General features: G+C 38.7%; 1 protein-coding gene across 1 annotated transcript in view; it reads left to right on the forward strand.

Annotated features, from left to right (window-relative positions):
• The window catches only part of COG7 (component of oligomeric golgi complex 7), a 76,708-nt gene that overhangs the window by 9,254 nt on the left and 43,294 nt on the right, over positions 1–24,160 (forward strand). The window contains exons 3-6 of the mRNA XM_063100159.1: positions 51–167; positions 3,076–3,244; positions 17,370–17,452; positions 18,220–18,342. Coding sequence (XP_062956229.1) covers positions 51–167; positions 3,076–3,244; positions 17,370–17,452; positions 18,220–18,342 — 492 coding nt within the window. The remainder of the gene's footprint in view (positions 1–50; positions 168–3,075; positions 3,245–17,369; positions 17,453–18,219; positions 18,343–24,160) is intronic.

Raw genomic sequence — 24,160 nt, forward strand, 5'->3', positions numbered from 1 at the left:
TAGAGAAAAAGAGCTGCTGCTTTATTTTGTACCCCTCATTTCTCTTTCAGGTACTGGTAGAAATTGACCAGGTCAAGTCCAGGATGCAACTTGCTGTGGAATCTCTGCAAGAAGCAGACAAGTGGAGCACACTGAGTGCTGATATTGAGGAGACATTTAAGACTCAAGTAGGTTTCTTGTTTAGGGGATGTTGAGAAATTTACTTAGGGAGGAACTTGAGGTTTGGAGAAAGCAAATGAGAGAGCCATTCATCAAAACCGTAAGGGAAAGTCAGTAGTGGCGTACAGAAGCATTCAGACATGGTGGGGGGAAGATCTGAAATTGCCGAGTACTTCCACCCTTTCAGTCTGCTGCCTGTGATTGACTGAAGCCTCTTGGTCTCAGAGAGTGAGTTCAGGAGAAGCCTCAGTTACAATGCACAGGCAGAGAAGATATAGGGGAAATGATAGCGTGGAACATAGGAGAGGTCCCTACACACCGTGGGACCTTGGCCAGTTACTTAACCCTCTGGGGCTGCAAAGTGTGGAAAATAGAAATACTTTTGATACTTGGTTGTAAGGATGAAGTGAGATGACATCTTATGAAAAACTTTTTCAATTGTAAAGCAGAATGAATTATTTATGATCTCTTTTGCTTTTTAAAAATCTTCTTTAAGTTTTTAAAAAAGTTATAAATGCACATGGGAAAAAATTAGTAAACAGGAATAAACTGTGAAAAATAGATTTTTTTTCCTAACCCTGACCCCCCACACCTGAATCCCCTAGGTTTTTTTCTACAGACAAACTCTGTTAACTGGCTTTATGCCTTTTATTGCAGATGTACACACACACATAGATGTTCCCCATCCTTTTTTTCCATGATTGGTAGCACATGGTGACACTTTCCTGCCCCTCATTCTTCCCCCAGTGACGTATCTGTTATTCTGTGTCAGCTGTCATTGTCTTTAATGCAGCAGATCTATGCTCCTTCCCATTCCTTTTCAGAGCCCCTCAGGGTACTTGACAAGTTTAATTGATCCAGGCTTCATAGATATAAGTCGCCAGTCTTATTGAGTTCCTGGCACGTGTATGGGAGAGAATGTAAATATGGTCTCTCATTTTAATGGTAATGAACTACAATGTTAATTAACTGAGAGTTATAAATCTTGTTTTTCTCCGCCTGCCCACAAGACCAAATGTATCCAGCTGGACTCTCTCTAGGAGCTTCAGAAACGGAGCTCTTTATTTCTGTCCCAAGTTACCCTCCATTTACTCTTTCTCATGACCTCCCTGCCTTGGTTCATGGAGTTGTTTCCCGTCCAAGCATTCAGGCTGGTAACCTCAGCCGTGCTTAACTGTGCCCTCTTCCCTGCCACCCATCTTCCTAGTCAGTGTATCTTTTTTTTATCCCTCTGCCACCATTCTAGTTGTGCTTTTTAGTCATTTGCTTCTAGACCTTTGCAGCAGCCATTCCTTAGTCTGCTTGCCGCCAAGTCCTTCCCACGCTCCAGTTTATCCTCCTTGCGACCACCGGGGTCTTCTGCAGCATACAGTGGGACGTGCCATTTCCCTGTCTCCCTTCCCTCCCCTGTGTTTTAACTTTTGGCCACTCCCCGTTTTCTACCAGGTAAATTCCAAGCTCACTACCAGACACATGTGTCTTTCACAGCAGGGTTTAGGTGTGCCTTTTCAGCGTGCTGTCTGGCCACTCCCTCTGTATGTTCCTATCTTGTGACTTTGTGCCTCCCTTGTCTACCTGATCCATCCTTCCTCTCCCTCTCTTTGCAGTAGAGTAGGCCTCCACTTGTCCCTCAAGGTCCAGCTAAAGTGTCACCTCTTTTCATGGCTCTCCCTGCTGGCCCCTTGCCCCTCATAGGCAAAATTAATTGCTCCCTCCTCTGTGCCCCTGTAACACTTGGGCCATTCTTCTTAAATCGTTTTGCGATCTTTCTGTCCCAATACGTTGTGAACTCATCTTTGTAAATGTGACCTTATTCATGCTTGGGTCTCAAATATCTAATACAGTATCTGGTATATCATAGATATCCGCTGAATGTTGAGATGAAATACTGTCAGTTATTACTCTTACTTCTTTTTTAAAAATAACATGTATTCTAATTATAAGCATAGTTTATATGTGTCTTAGAAGATTTAGAAAATTCAGAAAAAATACAAGGAAGAAAACATTATCCTTATTCATATGCCCTCTTAATATACTTTTTATATTTCTTAGATATATTTTCTGTGTGTTTGTACATATTTGTACTCATGTATGTGTTTTTGTTGCGGTTTTTTTGTTTTATTTGGTGGCTGGCTGGTACAAGGATCTAACTCTGGACCTTGGTGTTATCAGCACCATTCTCTAGTCAGCTGAGCTAACTGGCCAACCCTCCATGTTGTATTTCATATGTATGCATGTATGAGTATTACGGGAATGTATGCATTGATATATATGAAACAAATTGGGACTCTGGCATCTATATACTTTTTTATGGTGTTTATCTCATTTAATAGTAAAAGTATTTTATGTTATTAATACATTTCAAAAACATAATTTTTAGTGGCTGCACAATATTCCACATGCCATTATGAATGACCTAAAATTTACATTTTATTTTCTATTATGGAAGATTTAGGTTGCTTCCAGGTTTTTGTTATTTTAACACTAAAATCACATTGATTAGTTATAATACATTAATATCTTGATATCCTCTGATTATCTCCTTAGGACAGATTTCTAGAAGAGAAAATACCAAGTTAAAGGATGTGAATATTTTTAAAACTCTTGACACATATTGATAAGTTGCCTTTGAGAAAAACAGGATAAATATAATGATGCCAGACTGATTGTCTTTTTTTCTTTGCACCTCACCAACAATGGTTATAATTTTTCAAAAGGTTTACCAATTTGTTAGGAGGAAAATGGCAATTCCTTGTTTAAATTTGCATTGCTTTGAGTACTAATAATGTTGAACATAATATGTTTGTGGGCCATTTTCTTATTTTGTTAATAGCCTTTTTACATGTTTTATACATTCTCAATTGAGGTAACAGGGGTCCTTTAAGATAAATGTCCTCTTTTTTGGTCATTTTTTAGGACATAGCTGTGATTTCTGCCAAACTAACAGGTATGCAGAACAGCTTAATGATGCTTGTTGATACACCAGACTACTCAGAAAAATGTGTGCACTTAGAGGCACTGAAGAACAGGCTGGAGGCCCTGGCCAGTACCCAGATTGTAGCAGCATTCACCTCCCAGTCTGTAGGTGAGTGCTGGCCATTTTTCATCTGTGTACACTTCTTTCTGAGTCTTCAGTCTTTAGAATGTTTTGATGTTGATTAAATTATGTAAATTGGAAGTAAATCTGTAACTATGATGCTTAACATGTTTTCAGTATTTTATTTTATTTTATTTATTTATTTATTTAAAGATGACCAGTAAGGGTATCTTAATCCTTAACTTGGTGTTGTCAGCACCACGCTCTCCCAAGTGAGCGAACTGGCCATCCCTATATAGGGATCCGAACCCATGGCCTTGGTGTTATCAGCACCACACTCTCCCACGTGAGCCATGGGCCGGTGCTACCTTATTTTTTTTAAAACACACAAAGATTAGTATCCTTATTGCAAAAAGAACTCTTAAAAATGACTTAGAAAAATCTAAGCTGAAATTTGGTGAAGGACATGAGCAGATAAGTCACATACCCAAAGAAATAACACATGGTTAATAAGTACATTCTAAGATCTAGTTGTGGGCAGGTGTGGGGCTGTCCTGCCCCCTCTCTCTCAGGATCCTAGGCATCGGGCTGGTTCCATTGCAGGCCTGGATGTGAGGCAGTGGGGATTGGGGTGGGGGTGGTAGGGCCCACAGCCCCCATCTCCTAGGACCCCCCCCATGCATTGGCCTGGCTCCGCTTGCCTAGGTGGGTGGCGGGGGCAGTGGGATTGGGGCTAGGGCTCACGGTGCCCATCTCATAGGACCCTCCCCACGCATTGGCCTGGCTTCCGCTTACCTAGATTGGTGGCGGGGGCGGTGGGGTTGGCGCTAGGGCTCATGGCTTCCATCTCACAGGAACCCTTGCATGCTGGGCTCTGTTTTCAACATTTTATGTGAAATTTTCAAACATACAAAAACGTTGGAACAAGTACAGTAAGAGGCTGGCTGGTTAGCTCACCTGGGAGAGTGTGGTGTTGGTAATACCAAGGTTAAGGGTTCAGATCCCCAAACAGCCAGTCACCAAAAAAAAAAAAAAACAGGTACAGTGAATATACCATCTAAAGCATATCATTAGCATTTTGCTGCATTTGCTTTATCTGCCCACCTATTCATCCTTCTATCCATCTGTTGATCCATCTTATTTTTCGATGCATTTCAAAGTGAGTTTCAGACATCATCAGTACACTTGACTCCTAGACACTTCAGTGTTCATATCGGTAGCTACAGCACAGTATTGGTTCATGATTCTTTTTCTTTTTGAGGTAAAATTTTATATTTAGAGAATTAAAAAAATCTTAAATGTACCATTTCATGAGTTTTGACCATTATCAAGAACATTATGATAGTTTATTATTTTCCAGTGATTTTTCAGATAAGTTTATCTAATTCTCTCTTTCCCTTCCATCCAGGAACCTATTAGTTAAACAGGTAGGAGCAGCAGTAAAGCTGTTCCTTTTACCTTCACAGCTATTTAGGTTTTTTTGTTTGTTTGTTTACCTCTTTCACAGCTATTTGCATTGGATGGGGTATAGTCTGTATCTCCTCCTTGTGTTTCTCTTGCTCCTGCTCATACATTATGCGAGCCCTTCCTTCCTGGGTTTAATATTCTCCTGAATCTGTTCTGCTGAAGGTCTCCAACAACTATGACATTGGCTACTATCAGTTTACACTTCTCTGTTTCTCGTTGTGAACAACAATTGACGATGTTGTTTTACTCTCTCCTGTTCTAAAAACTCATCTCTTGAGATGTAGCATCAGCTCTGTTTATGTGATGGTACATTGCTGCTGATGAAATTGAATCATAAGAAGGTCTGAGACCTTAAGAGTCTTATCTGATTTTTAAATTTGTTTTAGGATAGGTGAGTGTGCTGAGACAAGGATTCAATAATTTTTTAAAAAGTTATTGCTAGGGGCTGACCCCGTGGCGCACTCAGGAGAGTGCCGCGCTGGGAACGCAGCAGTGCTCCTGCCGCGGGTTTGGATCCTGTATAAGGATGGCCGGTGCGGCCGGTCACGAAAAGACAAAAAAATATATATATATAATAATAATAATAATAATAAAAGGGTGTATTATTTAAAAAAAAATAAAAAATAAAAAAATAAAAATAAAAAGTTATTGCTAGATAATTATAAATATGAATATTCAGATGTGCACATATAAAGTCTAATCATACATATAAATATAAAACTTCAGTATGCTGAGTTTGACCATATAAATTATTATTAAACTCAAACACTTTTGAGAGGAAAAGGGAGTGCATTTCCCCCCAGCTTTATTGAGGTATAATTGACAAAATTCTATATATTTAAGGTATACAATGTGATGATTTGATATACATACAAATTGTGAATGACTACCACCAAAAAGGTAGTTAGCACGTCCGTCACCTCACATAGTTACCATTTTTTTCTTTTTGTGGTGAGAACACTTGAATTCTCTTAGCAAATTTCAAGGTATACAATACCTTGTTATTAACTATAGTTAATAATAACTATATTACAGAGTAATGTAGTTACTTAATCAGATCCCCAGAACTTATTCATCTTATAACTGAAATTTTGTACCCTTTGACCAAGATATCCCTACCTCCCCCATCCCGCAGCCCTTGGCAGTCACCGTTCTACTCTCTGTTTCTATAAGTTTGACTCTTTTAGATTCTGTGTATAACTGTGATCATACAGTATGTGTCTTTCTCTTTCTGGCTTATTTCACTTAGTGTAATGCCCTCCAGGTTCATTCATATTGTTGTAAATGGCGATATTTCCTTTTTTTCATGGTTGAAGAGAGTGCTTTTAATAATTAAGCTGGGACAACATGTGTGAACCAGGACCATCCTGAACCAACTGGGACATGTGGTCACCCAAGTGCACAGAATCCTTGGAGAATGACTCCCTGGATAGTTGAGTTTTCAGTATGATTAAGAGCATTTTAACCTCCTCATGCCAAACAACAACACTGTTCTCCCTCAAATCTCCGCATTTAGTTCTCTCACTAGACAAGACCTCCTGTGCCCTGGTGGTGAAGCTATACCAAAATTATGCAGCCTTGGAGCTCAACCCTGGAGAATTGTGTACCTCTGTTCACATCAGGGAATTGTTTCTACTATAATCCCTGTGCTGTTCAGAAACTCCACAAGCAGAAACACCTGCAGTCTGCACTGATACTGTTGTTAGGTAATTAAAAAAACATTATAATCAAATTTTATTAAGTGCCTTTTAAGCATCTATCAAGATTGGATGTATTATTTTTATTTCCACTGACCATATTAATATGGCAAATCATATTAATGGGATTCCCAATATTGCAGTATTCTTGCAGTTCAAGAACAAGTTCTGCTTGTTGAACGGTTGTGCGTTGTGTGTGTGCGTATGTGTGTGTATGTGTATATTAATGTACAACTGGATGTTTGCTAATATTTAACTTAGAATTTTATAGTTGGGACCCCATAAGTGAATATCTTTGTCAGGTTTTGGTATGATTGTGTTGGTTTCTAAGAACAATTTGGAAAGCTTTCTTTTTTTCTTACTGCTCTATTAAGATTTAAATAGCCCTTCAACCAAATATGTCTGTGGCCCCATTTACTGCTTTCTGTCTCAGTTCACCGTGGGTATTGATATTATGATCTCTGCCTTCTTTTTCGTTTGCATTTACTTTAGTATGTCTTTGCCTTCTCCGCCCCTGTCCCCCCTTTTTTTCTAACCTTCAAACTTTCTGAGACATTTTATTTTAGGCTTGTCTGTTGCAAATGACATACAGTTAAATTTTTTAAAAAATCTATTCCTTATATTTCTCTTTTAATAGTGACTTTATCCCATTTAGGTTTTTTTAACAGAAAATTTCAGTCTTGTATGTTTCTACATTTATATTTTCTGCTTATGTATTTCATTTCCTTCTTCTTCTTCTTTTTTTTTTTTTTAAGATGACTGGTAAGGGGATCTTAACCCTTGTCTTGGTGTTGTCAGCACCACGCTCAGCCAGTGAGCGAACCGGCCCATCCCTATATGGGATCTGAACCTGTGGCCATGGTGTTATCAGTACTGCACTCTCCCGAGTGAGCCATGGGCCGGCCTACGTAATTTTTTTTCCCCTCAGGAAGGCGTGGGGATTATATGTGTATCCACCGCCTAAATAATTTTTTTTTTCCTCAGGAAGGCATGGGGATTATATGTGTATCCTCCGTATGTATATAGTAAAGAATGTCTGTATTGTTATTACACGTAGAAAGTGGTAACTGCTTTTGGAATTATTGGGTCACACTCTTTTTCCTTCAGAATTCTGTAAACCTTCATTGTCTTTTGTCATCTATATTCTGGTGATAAATATGAAATTGGCCTACTTATTTTTTCCTTTGTAGGTAGCTTGTTTCTTTTTCTTGAATAGTTAAAACAGGGGTTGGCAAATATTTTCTGTAAAGGGCCATATGGCAAATACTTGTATTTTGGGCTTTGCAGGCCACAGGGTCTATTGCAAATACTTAACCCTGCAGGTGTAGCACAAAGCCTGTATGTCAGTGAATGGGCTTCTCTGTGTTTCAGTGAAACTTTATTTGCAAAAACAGATGGCAATTTGGCCGGCTGGCTTATAGTTTGCTGACTTCTGGCTTATAAGTTTCCTTTAATAACTTCACTAGGTTATTTTTCAGTTTTGAAAATTTAAAATCTTTTCTAGAACATGGTGTGAGCCCTTTTCATCTGCTGATTCATATTTTTCTTCATTTCTAGAAAGTTTCCTTCTTTTAAATAATTTTTTTTCTGTTCCATTTGTTCTCTTTTCTGTCTTTGAGACCATCAACTAGCTCTCTGTTCATTTGCTCTCCTTTTCCCCTCCATATGTGCCATACACTCTGGTCTCTCTTGGTTCTTTGCCTATCCCCTCTCCCCCAGTATAGTCTCTGTGAATTTTCTAAAGTCTGTCTTCCATTAGACTAATTGGGTTTTCTAAATTATGTGTTCTACTCTTCATTCTTCTAACTAATTTTTAATTTTTGTTATGTCATTATTTACTTCCTAATTATCTCCCTTAATTCTGCCGACCTCCATTTATATCTCATGGTGATACCTTAGATCCCATTAAAGAAAGCAGATCCTTGTGTAATTTCCTCGAGAATACGAAGCAATTGTTACCTACAATTGTCTTCTGTTTCCCAGAGTAAATCTTTTGAAGGCTTTCTCTTTTTTAAAACACTTATAATTTTTTGGTAAAGTACACATAACATAAAATTTACCATTTTAACCATTTTAAAGTGTACATGCAGTGCAGGGGCATTAAGTACATTCACACTGCTGTGCCACCATCTCCACCGTCCACCTCCAGAACTCTTTTCATCCTCCCAGACTCCTACCCATTAAACAATAACTACCCCATTTCTTCTTCCTTCCCTATTTGAATGCCTTTTATCTCTTTTTCTTGCCTGATTGCTCTGGTTAGGACTTCAGTACTGTGTTGAATATAAATGGCAAGAGTGGGTGTCTTGTTCTTGATTTTAGAGGAGAGGCTTGAAGGGTCTTTTACCGTTGAGTATGATGTTAGCTGTGGGCTTTTTGTATTCGTTAAAGTAGTTTCTTTCTGTTCCTAGTTTACTAAGTGTTTTTTATCATCAAAGGGTGTTGTATTTTGTTAAATTCTTTTTCTGTATCAATTGAGATGATCATGTGTTTTTTTTCATTCATTTTGTTAATATAATGTATTACATTAATTGATCCGTGTATGTTAAGCCTTCGTTGCATCCCACGGATAAATACAGTTTGGTCATGGTGTATAATCCTTTTAATGTGCTGTTGTTATATTTGGTTTGCTAGTATTTTTAAAAAATTATTATTAGCTTATTCATTGCAAATCATAATATTTCCCCATGCCCTCCACCTGACCTATCACTCCCCAACACCCCCCACCCCATCTCTAGTATCCTTAGCTTTGTTCTCTCTTTCTGAAAGTTCAACATATTGTTGTGGTTTTTTTCTTTCTGTATTTCTTTCTTGGTTTGCTAGTATTTTGTTGAAGATTTTTACATCAGTGTTCGTCAGGGATATTGGTTTGTAGTTTTCTTGTGGTATCTTTTTCTGACTTTGCTATCAGGATAATGCTGACCTCATAGAATGAGGTTTCCTCCTCTTCATTTTTTTAGAGGAATTTGAGAGGGAATTTGAGAGGAATTTGAGAGGGAATTAACTGGTGTTAATTCTTTAAATGTTTAATAGGATTCATTGGTGAAACCCTCTGGTCCTGGGCTTTTCTTTGTTGAGAAGTTTTTGATTACTTATTCAATCTGTTTACTAGCTTTAGTTCTATTCAGAGTTTCTGTTTCTTTGAGATTCAGTCTTGGTAGGTTGTATGTTTTTGGGAATTTGTCCATTTCATCTAAGTTATCCAATTTTTTGGTGTATATTTGTTCAAAGTACTCTCTTATAATCCTTTTTATTTCCATAAAATTGGTAGTAACACCTCCTCTTTCATTTCTGATTTTAGTTGTTTAAGTCTTGTCTCTTAGTGAATCTAAGTAAAGGATTGTCAATTTTGTTGACCTTTCCAAAGAACAGACTCCTGATTTCATTGACTTTCTCTTTTGTTTTTCTATTCTGTATTTTATTTATCTCCACTCTAATTTTTATTATTTTCTTCCTCTGCTAGCTTTGGATTTTGTTTATTCTTTTTTTAGTTCTGTAAGAGGTACAGTTAGATCGTTAATTTGAGGTCTTTTTTAATGTAAGCACGTACAACTATAAATTATAAATTAGCGTACTTAGCACTGCTCTTGCTATATCACATAAGCTTGGTGTGTTGTGTTTTCATTTTCAATTGTCTCTAAGTATTTTCTAATTTCTCTTGTGATTTCTTCTTTAGCCCATTGGTTGCTTATGAGTGTGTTGTTTAATTTCTGCGTATTTTGGGCTTTCCAGTTCTCTTTCTGTTGTTGATTTCTAGTTTATTTCCATTGTGATTAGAAAAGAAATTGTATGATTTCTATGATTTCAATCTTTTAAAATTTTATTGAGACTTGTTTTGTGACCTAATGTATGGTCTGTCCTGGAGAATGTTCCATGTATACTTGAGAAAAACATATATCCTGCTGTTGTTGAGTAGAGTGTTCTGTGTCTGTTGGGTCTGATTGGTGTATGTTGTTGTTCAAGACCTCTGTTTACTTATTGATCTTTTCTCTGGTTGTTCTTGATATGCTCCCTTTTTTTTATTTAATGCATGTATTTTATTAGACTGATATTTTGAACAGTCAGATATGTGATTTTAGTCTGCTCCCAGTTCCTTTGATACATATGGTATGTTTAAAACAATGGTCAAAGCAGCAGGTGGCCCTGTGTATCCAGGCAGTACTTTTGTAAATTATGAAACAATTATTTTGTAAATTATGAAACACATTTACAAAAATGTGTTTCCCCACCCTCATACTTTTATTCTTTTTTTTTTGCCTCTTGATCCCTGTACTTTTGTGTAGGTCCCATGGTGGAGTTTTTCCTTCCCTTCCCCCCCCCACTTATTTATATTTGAATGTGGGTGCTTTTTTCTGGGCCTGCTATTGACTGAAAAACAGTGTGTATTGGAATCTCCTTGGAAGCTCCTCTTTTTTTACCCAGATGTTGTTGCTGCTCTAGCCCTTGATTGAAAAGTTACACTTGCTCTTGTGCTCTTCATTCACCTAAAGGGGAGAATGGATTCAGCACTCATCTTTAGCCTTTTCATTCCTTGTCTTCCTCATTTGTTAACTCTTGGAGTCTTTTCCTCAGGTGCAGGATTGTAAGACTGGAGCTGGATCTTTGGAAATTCATCATCTGGGAGCTTTGTTCCTCACATTCTCTCAAAAATCTGATAAAACTTCAGATCCGTGGAACTTACCTGGTGATGGGGTTATGTCCAGTCATGTGGGGTTGGGGAAGTGGGAGTGGGAGAGAGTAGGTGGCAGTTCCATGAATTTAAGCTCCTTTCCTTTCCTTCTTGGGGAGCTGGCATCAGGTTTGACTGATACTCTGTGGGTCAGGATCATGGGCTTTGGTTTTGGGAATAAACAGTTTTTGACAGCTTTTGTTTACAACTTTGGATCAGGCTTAATTCCAGACCCACTGTGGATTCAGAAGGGAAAGATGACACTTTTCAGCCCTGTGGGCTGTTTCCACTGCTTGGCTGAGGTGGAAGCAGGCTTCCCAAGCCCTGTCCATGCCTCTCTGCTCTGTTGTTTAACTCTACTGTGCTCCTCTACACTCACCCTTCAGTGTTCTACCAGCATCCCTACTCATCTTGGCCCCAATGATTAGATACGTGACCTAATGAAAACAATAAGCATTTTAAAGGCTTATTCATTTTCTAATTCATGGATTCCTTCCCATTAAGTCAAGATTCATGGGCAGGTCTCTGAAGTTTTAGTTGTGTGTTTCCACGGTGGTTGCTGTTACAACTTCTTATCAGTGGTTTATTGGGCTTTCTGGAAGTGAAGGGGAACAAAGCAGGTATAAAAAAGGCTGGGGACCTATTGCTCAGGGTTTTTTTCTTTCCTTCCTTTTAATTTAAGTGACTTTCTAAGGCTGTGACATCTATGTTTTGGCCAGAAGGGGGCGGACAGGAGCCAGAATACTCAGGGACTGCACATAACGCACCTCCCTGTCTTTTCGGCAGTAACCCTGGAAGCAAGGGCTTTGTTTAGTAGTTTCCTCTACCCTTAGGGGAATACATAAAACAACTTGATATTAGACTCATGACTTGGCTCTTAAAGTCCACCGCTGTGTGTGGAATGCTGGTATTTACCAAATTATTTACTTATTCCTTAAACCACCAAGTATGTGAACATACTCGTAAAGGAGCTCGGTGTGTTTGCTTTTTCATAGTTCCCATCTCGTATGATCAAAATGAGAATCTTCAAAGGGGTAACCAATTTGTAAATACGGGTACTATTTTAAAATATGAATTATGTGAGGAATAGTAGGGAATACAAAGATGAGTAAGATGAATTTCCATCCTTCAAGGATCTTACAGCTTGGTCAACAGTGAGGCTGGAAGAGAAGAACATGAATAATTTTATAAAATAGCCTTAGACTTCCCCAAGTGGGGTGAAGGAAAATCGGGAAGCTTTTATGAAAGAGCTATTATATGTGTAGAACCTTGAAAGAGAGATGAATTAAAAAATTTTTAAATTGCTTCTGATTATAAAAGCAATACATACAGGATACTGAATATTTAAAAAATATTTTTAAAAATGATTTACCAGTAAACCCACTACCCAGAGATGACTGTTAGTATTTTCTTCCAGTTTTGTCCCTTCGTGTACATGTATTTTTTTTAAAAAAAAGGTATATATACGTTTAGATATATAATTTCATAACCTTTCCTTTATCCCCAGTTAGTGATATAGCATAAGCATTTTCCTGTGAGTCTAAGATTTTGACAGGTGAAGAGATGCCTTTGTGGGGGAGAGAACAATATAGATCTGAATGGTGCAGAAGTGGGAAAGCTCAGGGACTGTTTTGAGAATAATAATTAAACCTGCAGTAGTGGAGTAAACATTTGGAAATGGTCAGGGATGAGACTGGAAAGGATGGTTGCGGACAGAATGTAGTTTGCCTTGAACAGATTAAGGCATCTCTACTTGGGGAATAATTTCATAGCTGTTAACAGTTTATTAGTAAGTTTACCATGGAGTGGAGCAGAGTGGGAGGAGTGTTGACTTTGGAGATGGGCAGACTTAGTTTTAAGTCTTTGGGCTGCTACGTATTAGCAATGAGACCTCAGTTTCCTCCTCAGTTGGAATAAGTACGGAACGGGCACTCTGTGGTTCTTGGGAAGAATAAGTGAAAGGACAGGGGCAAAGCCCCTGGTGCCAAGGAGGCCTTCGGTGGACATGACCTTCTTTATCTTGGACCTGTCATTCCAGACTCCGTAGATCTTGGAGTAGTCCAAAGGGCATCATTCTTAAGAGGCCAATGAGGAACTTTTGAAGGTTCTACTTGAATGACAGCTGCATCATTTCTAAAAAGTTGTGTGGCTCAGTAGCTAAAGTACAGATTGGAAGTGCAGACACACAAATCAATTAATTAGTTTCAGTTTTCTTTTTCTTGAATTCAGTTAGTTTTTTTCCATCACCTACAATGTTGAAAAAGTTAAATAGTACTGCGGGACTCATAGGGTACAACAACATTCTCTTTCTCTACCTGCTCATTGCCCAGTTCTGTTCTCAGGAGGCTACCACTTTCAATTCTCAGAGCTGATTTTTTCTGGTATTTCACTTTATATTTCGGCATAATAAATTTATTATTTTATTTCATCATGTATCAATTTTAGGCATTATCTATTAACTTCTAATTGTTGCAGCTAAGAATTTAGCTTTAATACCACTCCTACCTCCCCTCCGCATTCTCCTCCTCTATCATTATTTTTAACTGAGTCAATAAATAGTGTTTATGTTATGAAAACTTTATGAAGATTTTATTTTTGGGCTGGCCGGTGGCTCACTTGGGAGAGCAGGGTGCTAAGAGCATGAAGGTCAAGTGTTCAGATCCCCATACTGGTCAGCTACCAGAAAAAAAAATTTTTTTTTTTACAGTTAGATCATATACTATGGTTTTAATTCCTTTCCTGTTCAGCTTTGTGTTTATCCTGACATTTCTGATTGCCTTTTTATCCCCTCTCATCCTTCCTGCCATCCACACTCTTTAATTTTTCCCAAGTGCTGTATCATGGGAGCAGGGAATTCTTCTGGGTTCCCCCTTTTCCCCAGAGACTTTCCTCCTGGAGCCTCTGTTCTGCTCTGACTGGGCCAGCATATCTCCTGAGATTCTTTGCTAGATCTGAGATTAGAAATTCTGTTTGTCAGTTGTGATTTTGAACAAGTCACAGGAGTTGGGTGATGTCTCAGGACCCTGACCAAGAGGTGATCTTGGCTCTTCTAGTTGTGTGATCTTGACTAGCTTCCTTGTTCTGTTGGCAGTTTCTTCATCTTCTTTCCTCATAGGGTCGCACTGAGGTTAAAGTGAGGTTATGTAGGTGAAAAGCTTTGCAAGAAGTCCTGTAACTGTAAAGTGGGACTGCTACTTGTTCACAGTGACTTTTCTTTGATTTATCACCTATTCAGCATATTGAAAGTTTTTTTGTTTTTTTTTTTAAAGATGACTGGTAAGGGGATCTTAACCCCTGACTTGGTGTTGTCAGCACCACGCTCACCCAGTGAGCTAACCAGCCATCCCTATATGGGATCCGAACCCATGGCCTTGGTGTTATCAGCACCACACTCTCCCAAGTGAGCCACAGGCTGGCCCAGCATATCGAAAGTTTTTGATGTTATCCTTACCTCTGTTTATGTTTATGCATATATTCAACCAGAGTATTTTCTTTCTCCAGGGAAAATGAGCAACAGAGAGAGGGAGAATGGCAAAGGGCAGCTCTGTTAGGCACATGCCGAAGGGGCGATGCCTGCAGTCTGTACCCAAGAGGAAACATGGCGAAGTTGTGCAGACTGATTGATACAGTGGGGGAAATGTTTTAGGAAGAGATTTAAGAGCATCCCCCCCATATATTTATTTCATTTAATTGATAGTAATGGCACAACTCCTATGTGTGAGGCACTTTGTAACACATACTAAATAGAGTGTGAAATTATATGCAAAAGCAACATAAGTGAATTCTGGGGGGATTGTTTTATTTTTTATTATCAGTGCCAATGCTGCTTCTCATTGGTGCTGTAAGTTTGTGTATATCATTGCTTATAATTTGAAATTAGTTGTTAATATGAAATGATAAGAACCTGGTGGCCATATATTACAGTTTGGGTAAATGGGATAGAGAATAGAGACATATCTTATTCACATGAGACCTGTATCAGTTTGGGGTTCTTCTGGTTGCAAATGACAGAAACGCAATTCAAACTGACTTAAGAGAAAAAAAGGCAATATATTGGCTTATGGAACTCAGGAGTTCAGGTGTAGGGCTTCCTTCCAGACTGGCTTGATCCAATAAATAGCACAGGCGATGTCATTAGGAGCCAGTCTCTCTCTCACCATTTCTTGGCTCTGTCTCTCTATGTGTTGGCTTTGCTTTTGGGTGCAGTCTTCATGTGGTGGCCCCTTGCAGTTGTAGGTTTTCATCCTCACAGCTCAGGAAGGGTCTGGGATCAATCTTGATTGCATTTGATGAGCAGGCTTTCGCATCTCTGAATCAATTACTTTTGTCAGGTGGAGGTGAGGCTCTGGTTGACCAGGACCGTGCTACACATTGGAGCCATGAGTGGAGTCAGGTCCACTTAGTCTCCAAACATTTTGATGGAGAATGGGAGGCAGAGGCACAGTTGCCCAGAGACAAACCAGAGTTCCATTAGCAGGAGGACAGTAGGTGTGAGGTGGCAAAAACAGCAAGTCCACCACAGACCCTGCAGTACCCAGCGGGGGCCCTGCACCTGGCAGGTGTGCAGTGTTTTCTGAATAGAATTGGTGGTATTGGCAGGAGCCTAGAAGTCCTTCTTATGGTTGCCAGTAGGGTTTCTATTTCTTTCGTTGTCTGAATCATCAAATTCTCCCAATTTAAAGTTAATTGGCTTTTAAATCTAATGTAATAATCTTAAAACCTTGAATTCCTCTGTAAGGGCTAAAGACCCCCCCATTATTACTTTTAAGTTTTTTCAATGCCTTTACTAAATGGGTTTGCTATATTGCCAAATTCTGCTTTATTATTTGTTGTAAGAAATAACAAATTCTACTCTGTTGGGTAGACATTTTTAAAATTATGATTATATATTATTTATTTATTTGGGGTTTTTTTGGCGGCTGGCTAGTACGGGAATCCAAGCCCTTAACCTTTGTGTTATAACACCGTACTCTAACTAACTGACCAGCCCTGTAGTTATATATTTAGGCCAGTACACATTGTAGCAGTTACTGTCTAAAAATATTCTTTGACCATATACGTAAATGTTAAAAGTGTTTAAAAGAGCGTGATAGTATTACAGGCAGTTTTTTCTTAATTATTCTGTTTTCCATTTTTTCTCACCATGAACATGCTATTTATGATGCTGAAAAACAATGTATTTTAAAATGATTATTAGTTTATGTATATTTTTTGAGTACCTTCTGTGTGCCGTGCTAACTTTTAGGAACAGGGAAACAAGACAGGAAAGGACATGGCCCTTATAAAGGATTATGTTTCCATGGTGAGAAAGACAATAAGCTATTATATAAGTATCTAAATGAGTATAGATCGTCATTAGTTCTATGTAGGGGAAGATGTGATAAGGAACAGCAGGGGGACCTAATCCACACATAGTAAGTGCAAAGGCCCTGGGGCACTGAAGAGTTTGATTTGTTCAAGCTACCTGACAGAAGGCCTGCTTGTCTCAGTATTTTTCAGTTCATATACATATTAGATTAAGTCATATGAAATTGCTGTTTATGTAGGTCAAAATGGCTGAGTATCAGCTATTTCATATGGTTCAACCTTTACTACAGGGTAGCAGTCCTGCCACTGGCCTGCATGTAACTGAAGCACGCTGGGCTGCAGTTTCCTCACCTATAAATGAGGTTGGGGGCCAGCCCGTGGCTCACTTGGGAGAGTGTGGTGCTGGTAACACCAAGGCCATGGGTTCGGATCCCATATAGGGATGGCCGGTTCACTCAGTTCGGAGAGCATGGTGCTGACAACACCAAGTTGAGGGTTAAGATCCCCTTACCGGTCATCTTTTTAAAAAAAAAAAAAAAAAAGGTTGGGTGAAGAGTCATTTTAGACACCTGCTCTAAAATAACTATGATTCTAATCAGGGCCAGGGCTAGGTGAGGCAGTTGAGGTGCCTAAGGCACAAAATTAAAGGAGGCTCTCATCTTGCCCTTGGACATCCTGGAGAGTGAGAGCATCCTTAAATTTTGTACCCTAGGCTTGCTGCGCCCTAGTACTGGCCCTGATTTAATTCATTTTACCATTCATGTGTAACGATTACTTTGCTGAGATATAATCTTAGTTCTATTAATGATGCTGATGGATGCTTTATTTTAATAAGTCCAGAGGCACAGTGTCTGATTATTGAGTCACATATTCTGCTCTTAACTACTTATTTTTCATATTTATGATCTCTGTGCATGAGTTAATTCATTATACAGGCAGGAACTTCTGAATATGTCCATATTTATCGTGGTGAATTTTTTCTCTTGGTGGCACCAGTAGTAACAGTATATACATGTTTTATGTTGTTCTTTAGAACAGTCCAAAGTGTTTGTGAAGGTTTTCACTGAAATTGACCGGATGCCCCAGCTCCTTGCATACTACTACAAGTGTCACAAGGTAAGAAGCTGTGAGCAGTAGGTGTGAGCATCATTGGGTGCTCATAACACTGGACTACAGAATCCCAGTCTCGTGCTCAAGAGGTGTAAAACTATTTGTCTCCTCTCCCCCTGGCCTTCTTTCTTTTAGTTAGCCAGTAGGGCGTGCTCTTGGTCTAGCATATGGATTCATTTAACTGCCAATTGGAAAGAGTCATCAGTTTTCATCCTTTGTATTTACAGCCAGATTTCATTTACAGATTTGAAGAGTTGTTTTAATATTTTCCCATTTTTTCTATTAAGGGAGATTCACAAATTAAGCTTTATTATGCCCCCAGCAAGCTGTAAGAATTTTATATGTTTGCTAGAGTTGTTGAAGTTAGGTTACTGAAGAACTTGACAGCTTCCTGAGCTAACCTGAATCTCTTCAAGTCCAATGCTCGTGTGTCTTCTAAGCAGTAAAGTTGGGATGTGATGCTTAAACACGCTCACACCCACCTCTTAGGTCTAGTCAGAAGAATGTTAGTGTGCTAAGTGGAAACACACCAACATGCTTTTGGGGCAGGATAAAAGAGAGAGCGTCACTTGTAGATGACAAATTAAAGTTTTGGATGATGATCAGAGTGGGTGGCTGTGAATGTTGTTTTTCCTGCCTTTTCTTGAAGTGGATGGACCTCAGTGGGTACCTGATTGCTCAGAATAGTAGGCAGCGGTGGGAGGGTGGGACAGGTGTAGCATGCAGCACATCTTGGCATACTCAGTAATGCCCCCCTTGCTCTGCCTCTGCAGGTGCAGCTGATAGCAGCCTGGCAAGAGCTGTGCCAGAGTGACCTGCCCCTGGACCGACAGCTCACCGGACTCTATGACGCCTTGCTTGGAGCATGGCACATGCAAATTCAGTGGGCTACACAGGTAACAGCTCACTTGGGTTCTAGGGAGAACAGAGCCTGTGGAAACAAGGGAATGGATGATTGCCTCAGGAGTGATCACTCTCAACCCAGGGGGCTAAAAGATAAGCTTAGAAGCCCAGCCAGTGAAATCTTTAGTTCTCCATTAAAACTCTTCTTATCACTCTTATCTGTATCTTAAATAGAATCTAATGTGACAGTGTTGCCTGCCATTCAGCAGGGAGCCTGTGGAATTCCTGAAGGCCATTATCTTCAGATCTAAAAGCAGGAGGCCCCTAGTCAGGTGGTGGTGGAGTGAACACGATTGTTTTTATCTTAACTTCAGGTAAAATTTGCCTGACCTGAAGTTAGTTTCCCTAGTTCTCACAACACACTAAGAGTTAGAGGAAGCGTATAATGTTAAAGACACCCTCTGATGAGGGGTGAGGTGAGACAGAGGAACTTGGTTCCAAGTGGAAACTTTCCCTTCCTTACTTTCCCAAAGTCTCTAGGCAGTTCCAGCCATGAAGAATATGAACTACTGATCTTTTATCTTGATGCCAGGAGGAGCCGTGGATCCTCTTGTAGAAGGGGAAAGCCTATCTTACTTTGGAGTAATGACTTACTGGGCCTGTTTATGGTGTGGCTTATTTTTTTTTTTTTTTTTTCCACAACTGGTTGTGAGTCACTCTTCAGGTGTTCATCAGTCATTTGCTGGATTGAACTTGACTGTAGCTGGAGAGGATTCCTCATACAGGGTCATGTCATTCAAGTTGCTTAAAGCATCTTTCTCCATCCTTGTTTCTTTTTCCATGAGCTGACCTAATTCAGACTTAGGTGTTTTGGTTTTTTTTTTTTTTTTTTTTTAAAGGAGAAAAATACCCTTCTGTTGAAGTTTTGCAGTTGCTATGTAATTGTCAGTTTTTGGTGCCCCTGTCTATCCACGCTCACTTATGTGTCCTTCCTCTTCCACCACTTCTCTAGTCACAGGGATAAAAACGGCTCATGTCCATACGTACAAATGCCCTTCATCATCCAGGAAGAAGAACTTAGATTTCTCAGACTTCTAAATTTTGTAATGCATGAGTTGATGCAAATTTATTCCTTTGGCCCACAGCCCATTTTCTATCCAGTACGTAGGCAGGATAGCTGGGCCATCATCTTCTGAAGCTCAGCATAGTGTGAAAGAAGGCCAGAGACACCAGGCTTAGATGTATCTCCTTCAGATTTTTTCCCCGGTATTTTAATATGAAAAATTTCCAACATATAAAAAGCTGGAAGGAGTTGTACAGTGAATGTACATGTACCCACCTCCTAGGTCCTGAAATAAACATTCTTATATATTTCCTTTATCACAAATCTGTTCCTCTATCCGTGTCTCTCTGTTCTTTGACCCATCTTATTTTTTTGGTTTATTTTAAAGTAAGTTGCTAATATCGTTTGCTTCAGAACATGCATATTATTGATTAGAGTTCAATATTTATATACCTATTTTTTGAGGTAAAATTGTGAAATGCAGTGGTCTTAAACATGCCATTTGGTTAGTGTGACAAATGCAAATACCTGTGTAACCTAATTCCCTTGTAAGATACAGAACATCGCCATCACCCTAGAAAGTTCCCTCGTGCTCTTTCCCAGTCAGTATTTGCACCAACACCCCTGTAAGCAACCAGTGCTCTGATTTTTTTCCCACCATAAATTAGTCTAGTGTGTTCTAGAATCTCATATAGAGGGAATTGTGCAGTGTGTGGTCTTTTGGTGAGGCTTCTTTCACTCAGTGTGTTTTTGAGATTTACTCGTGTGTGTCGCTAGTTTGTTCCTTTTTATTGCTGACGACTATTACATGGTATAAACATACCTTGGTTTGTCTGCACATGCTCTTGTCAGTGGACGCTTTATCTGTGTCTGGTTTGGGGCTGTTTTGGATGTGCTGCTCTGAACATTGTTCTGTAAGGTTTTTTTTTTTGAAGGCACACATGATTTCTCTTGGGTAAATAAATACCTGGGAGTGGAATTGCTGGATCACAGGGTAGGTATATGTTTAGATTTATAAGAAACTGCCAGACCTTTTCCCAAAGTGGTTTACTTTTTCCACTCCCATGTCAGTGTGTGAGAGTCTGATTGCCCCACATGCTCGCCAGCATTAGGGGCAGTCATTCTTTCTAATTTTAGCCATTCTGGTGGGCGAGTAGTAGTATCTCATTGTTGTTTTAATTTGTATTTCCCTGATGACTGAGGCCACTGAGCACCTTTCCATGTTCTTACTGGATATTTGTATATAGCTTCCTTTGTGAAGTGCCTACTCAAGTCTTTTATCTACTTAAAAAAATTGGGTTATTTGCCTTTTTTTATTATGGAGTTGTAGGAGTTCTTTATATATTCCAGAGACAAGTCCTTTTTCAGATATGTTCTGGAGATATTTTCTTCCAGTCTGTGGCTTGAGCCAGAGGTTTTGATTTTGATAAACCTTAAACTGATTTGTCAGTTTTTTGTTTTTGTTTTTTTTATACGGCTATTACTTTCTGTGCCGTAAGAAACCATCACCAGTCCCAAGTCTTGTAGTCTGTGAACTTTTGTTGTTCTTTGGGTCAATAGCCAAAGAATACCTTTTGTCCAGTCGCTTGAAGGGAAGGGGAAACCTCTGAGTGCCACCCAGTGTGTTTTAATTGAAACATGCATTAAAAAGTGCCACTGGAGGTCTAGGATATGACTTTATATGACCAACCAATTAGAACTCTTTGGAATGGAGTCCTCCCCAACCCCCACACCATTTAAGTAGCAAAGTGGGTACTGAAACTACAAGACCAAATTTAGCAACTAAGGCTGTAGAGTTAACCTAAATGGCCCACAAAAACAGTCTGACCCTATTTTACACTATATACAAAAATTAATTCAATATGGACCATACAGCTAAATGTAAAAGCTAAACAAGCTTCTAGAAGAGGACGTGGAAGAATAACATGGAGATGTTACCAATAGAAATAGGAAAGTTGAGGGAAACAGGTCTGGGGAGGTCAATGAGAAAATAATGAATTCCAATTTGGGTGCTTTTAAATCCCAAGTGAGAGTGACATCCTAACAGCAGCATCTAGTTGATGGTTGGAAGATGGTTGCTCAGGAAGTACAAATTGGAGAGTTATCAGCAGTTCAGCTGTTCATTACTTATTGGGTTTGTTTGGTTCTTTCCTATATTCTTTCTCTCAGACTCCAGCAGGGTGGCTCTAAGCAGAGTCTAATAGAGGATTTACCAAATGAAACAGATGTTCAATGAAGTTTTGTGAATTCTCTATGAGAATTTAAGAAATTTTTCATTTTGGTAATAATTTAAGAAAAAATAGAAGAGTATTTTGGATCATGTACATGACCACCTTATAACCAGTTGCTGCCATGTGATTTCAGTGGGTGCATTGACAGTGCGACTGGTACCAGTTCTTTTGTGGGGGTTAATGAGAAAAGAATAGAGACAGACTTATACTTGCAGGATGTAAGCGGTCGTGCCAAGTGGGTGCTGTTAATGCCGTAGCCCACTTGACAGATGATGTTTTCTCAGTAGTTTGTAGAGTGAATAGAGCTGGAAGCAGCATGAGAACTCTCATCTCATCACACAGCACAGAGTAGCATAGGCATGCTGAACCCAAAGGAACACGTGTTGTAGCATCAGATCAGTGATGAGGAAGGCAGTCTAGGTACAGCACCATCTGTCCTATTAGTTTGAATTTTGCTAATTTTATAGTTGAAAATTTTTTTATTGTGGTAAAATATACCTAATGTAAAATTTGCCGTTTTAACCATTTTTAAGTGTACAATCCGGTGGCATTAAATACATTCACAGTGTTGATTAACAATCACCATTATCTATTTCCAGAAGTTTTAATCATCCCAAACAGAAGCTTTATACCCAATAAGCAATAACTCCCCATCCCCTGCTCCCCCACCCCCTGCAGACCTCTGTGGTACTATCTCTGTAAATGATTTTATTCTAGATATCTCATATAAATGGAATCGTATAATATTTGTCATGTTGTGTCTGGTTTATTGCACTTAGCATAATGTTATCAAGGATCTTCCATGTTGTAGCATGTATCAGAATTTCATTTCTTTTTATAGCTGAATAGTATCCCATTGTATGTGTATATCACATTTTGTTCATTCATCTGTCGATAGACACTTAGGGTTGCTTCCACCTTTTGGTTATTGTAAATAAAGCTTCTATGAACAATGGATATACAAGTATCTTTTGGGGTCCCCGGTTTCAATTCTTTTGGGTATATATTTAGGAATAGAATTGCTGTATCATATCATAATTCTATGTTTAACATTTTGAGGAACTGCCAAACTGTTCTCCACTGCAGCTGCATCATTTTACACGCCCACCAGCAATGCACAAGAGTTCCAGTTTCTCCACATCCTTGACGACATTCATAATTGTCTGTCTTTTATATTTTAGCCATCATAGTGGGTGTGAAGTGGTATCTCGTGGTTTTGATTTGCATTTCCCTAATGACTAATGATGTTGAACATCTTTCATGTGTTTATCTGTCATTTGTATTATCTTCTTTGGGGAAATGTCTGTTAAAGCCCTTTGCCCATTTTTCAATTGAGTTGTTTTTATGTTGTAAGAGTTCTTTATATATTCTAGATATTAATCCATTTTTGATATATGACTTGCAAATGTTTCCTCTCATTCTATGGGTTGTCATTTCACTTTCTTGATAGTGTCTTTTGATGCACAGAAGTTTTTCAGTTTGATGTTGTGCAATTTATTTCTTCTTTTATTGCCAGTACTTTTGGTATCATATTAAAGAAATCATTGTAAAATCCAAGATCATGAGGATTTTTCTGTTTTCTCCTGAGATTTTTATAGTTTTAGATCTTACATTTAGGTCTTTGATCAATTTTGAGTTAATTTTTATATATAGTATAAAATAAGAGACCAACTTCTTTCTTTTGAATGTGGATATTCAGTTTTCTGAACACCATTTGCTACAAAGACTGTCCTTTCCCCATTGAATGGTTTTGGCACCTTTGTTAAAAATCAATTGGCCACAGACGTATGAGTTTATTTCTGAGGTCTCAATTCTATTCCATTGGTCTATCCTTATGCCCGTACCACTGTTTTGATTACTGTCCCTTTGTAGTGAGTTTTGAAGTCAAGCAGTATGAGTCCTCCAACTTCCTTCATCTTTTTCAGGATTGTTTTGGCTATTTGGGGTCCATATGAATTTTTGGATGGCTTTTTCTTAAAACACCACTGGGGTTTTGATAGGGATTGTACTGAATCTGTAGATCACTTTGGGTAGTATTACCATCTTAACAATCTTAAGTCTTCTAATCCATGTACATGAGATGTTTTGCCATTTATTTAGGTCTTTTTAAATTTCTTTCAGCAGTATTTTATAGTTTTCAGTGCAGAAGTCTTTTAGCTCCTTGGTTAAGTTTTTTCGTTAAGTATTTTGTTATTTTTGGTGCTATTGTAAATGCAATTATTTTCTTAATTTCCTTCTCAGATTGTTTATCATTATTGTATAGTAATAAAACTGATTTCTTTTTTCTCTTCCTTTTTTTTTTTTTTTTTTATTTTGGCGGCTGTTGGGTTCAGGGATTGAACCCTTGACTGAGGTGTTATAACACTGTGCTCTAATCAGTTGTGCTAATCGGCTAGCCCCAGAAATACAGCTGATTTTTGCATGCAGATTTTATATCCTACAAGTTGGCTGAATTTATTAACTCTTGGATGCCTTTTACAATGCAATTGTACAACTTCCAGTTGTAGAACTTCCAGTACTGTGTTGTACAGAGTGGCGAAAGCAGGCATTCTTGTCTCTTCTTGACCTCAGGGGGAA

This window comes from Cynocephalus volans, chromosome 6 (genome assembly GCF_027409185.1).
Source record: "Cynocephalus volans isolate mCynVol1 chromosome 6, mCynVol1.pri, whole genome shotgun sequence".
Classification (NCBI taxonomy): domain Eukaryota; kingdom Metazoa; phylum Chordata; class Mammalia; order Dermoptera; family Cynocephalidae; genus Cynocephalus; species Cynocephalus volans.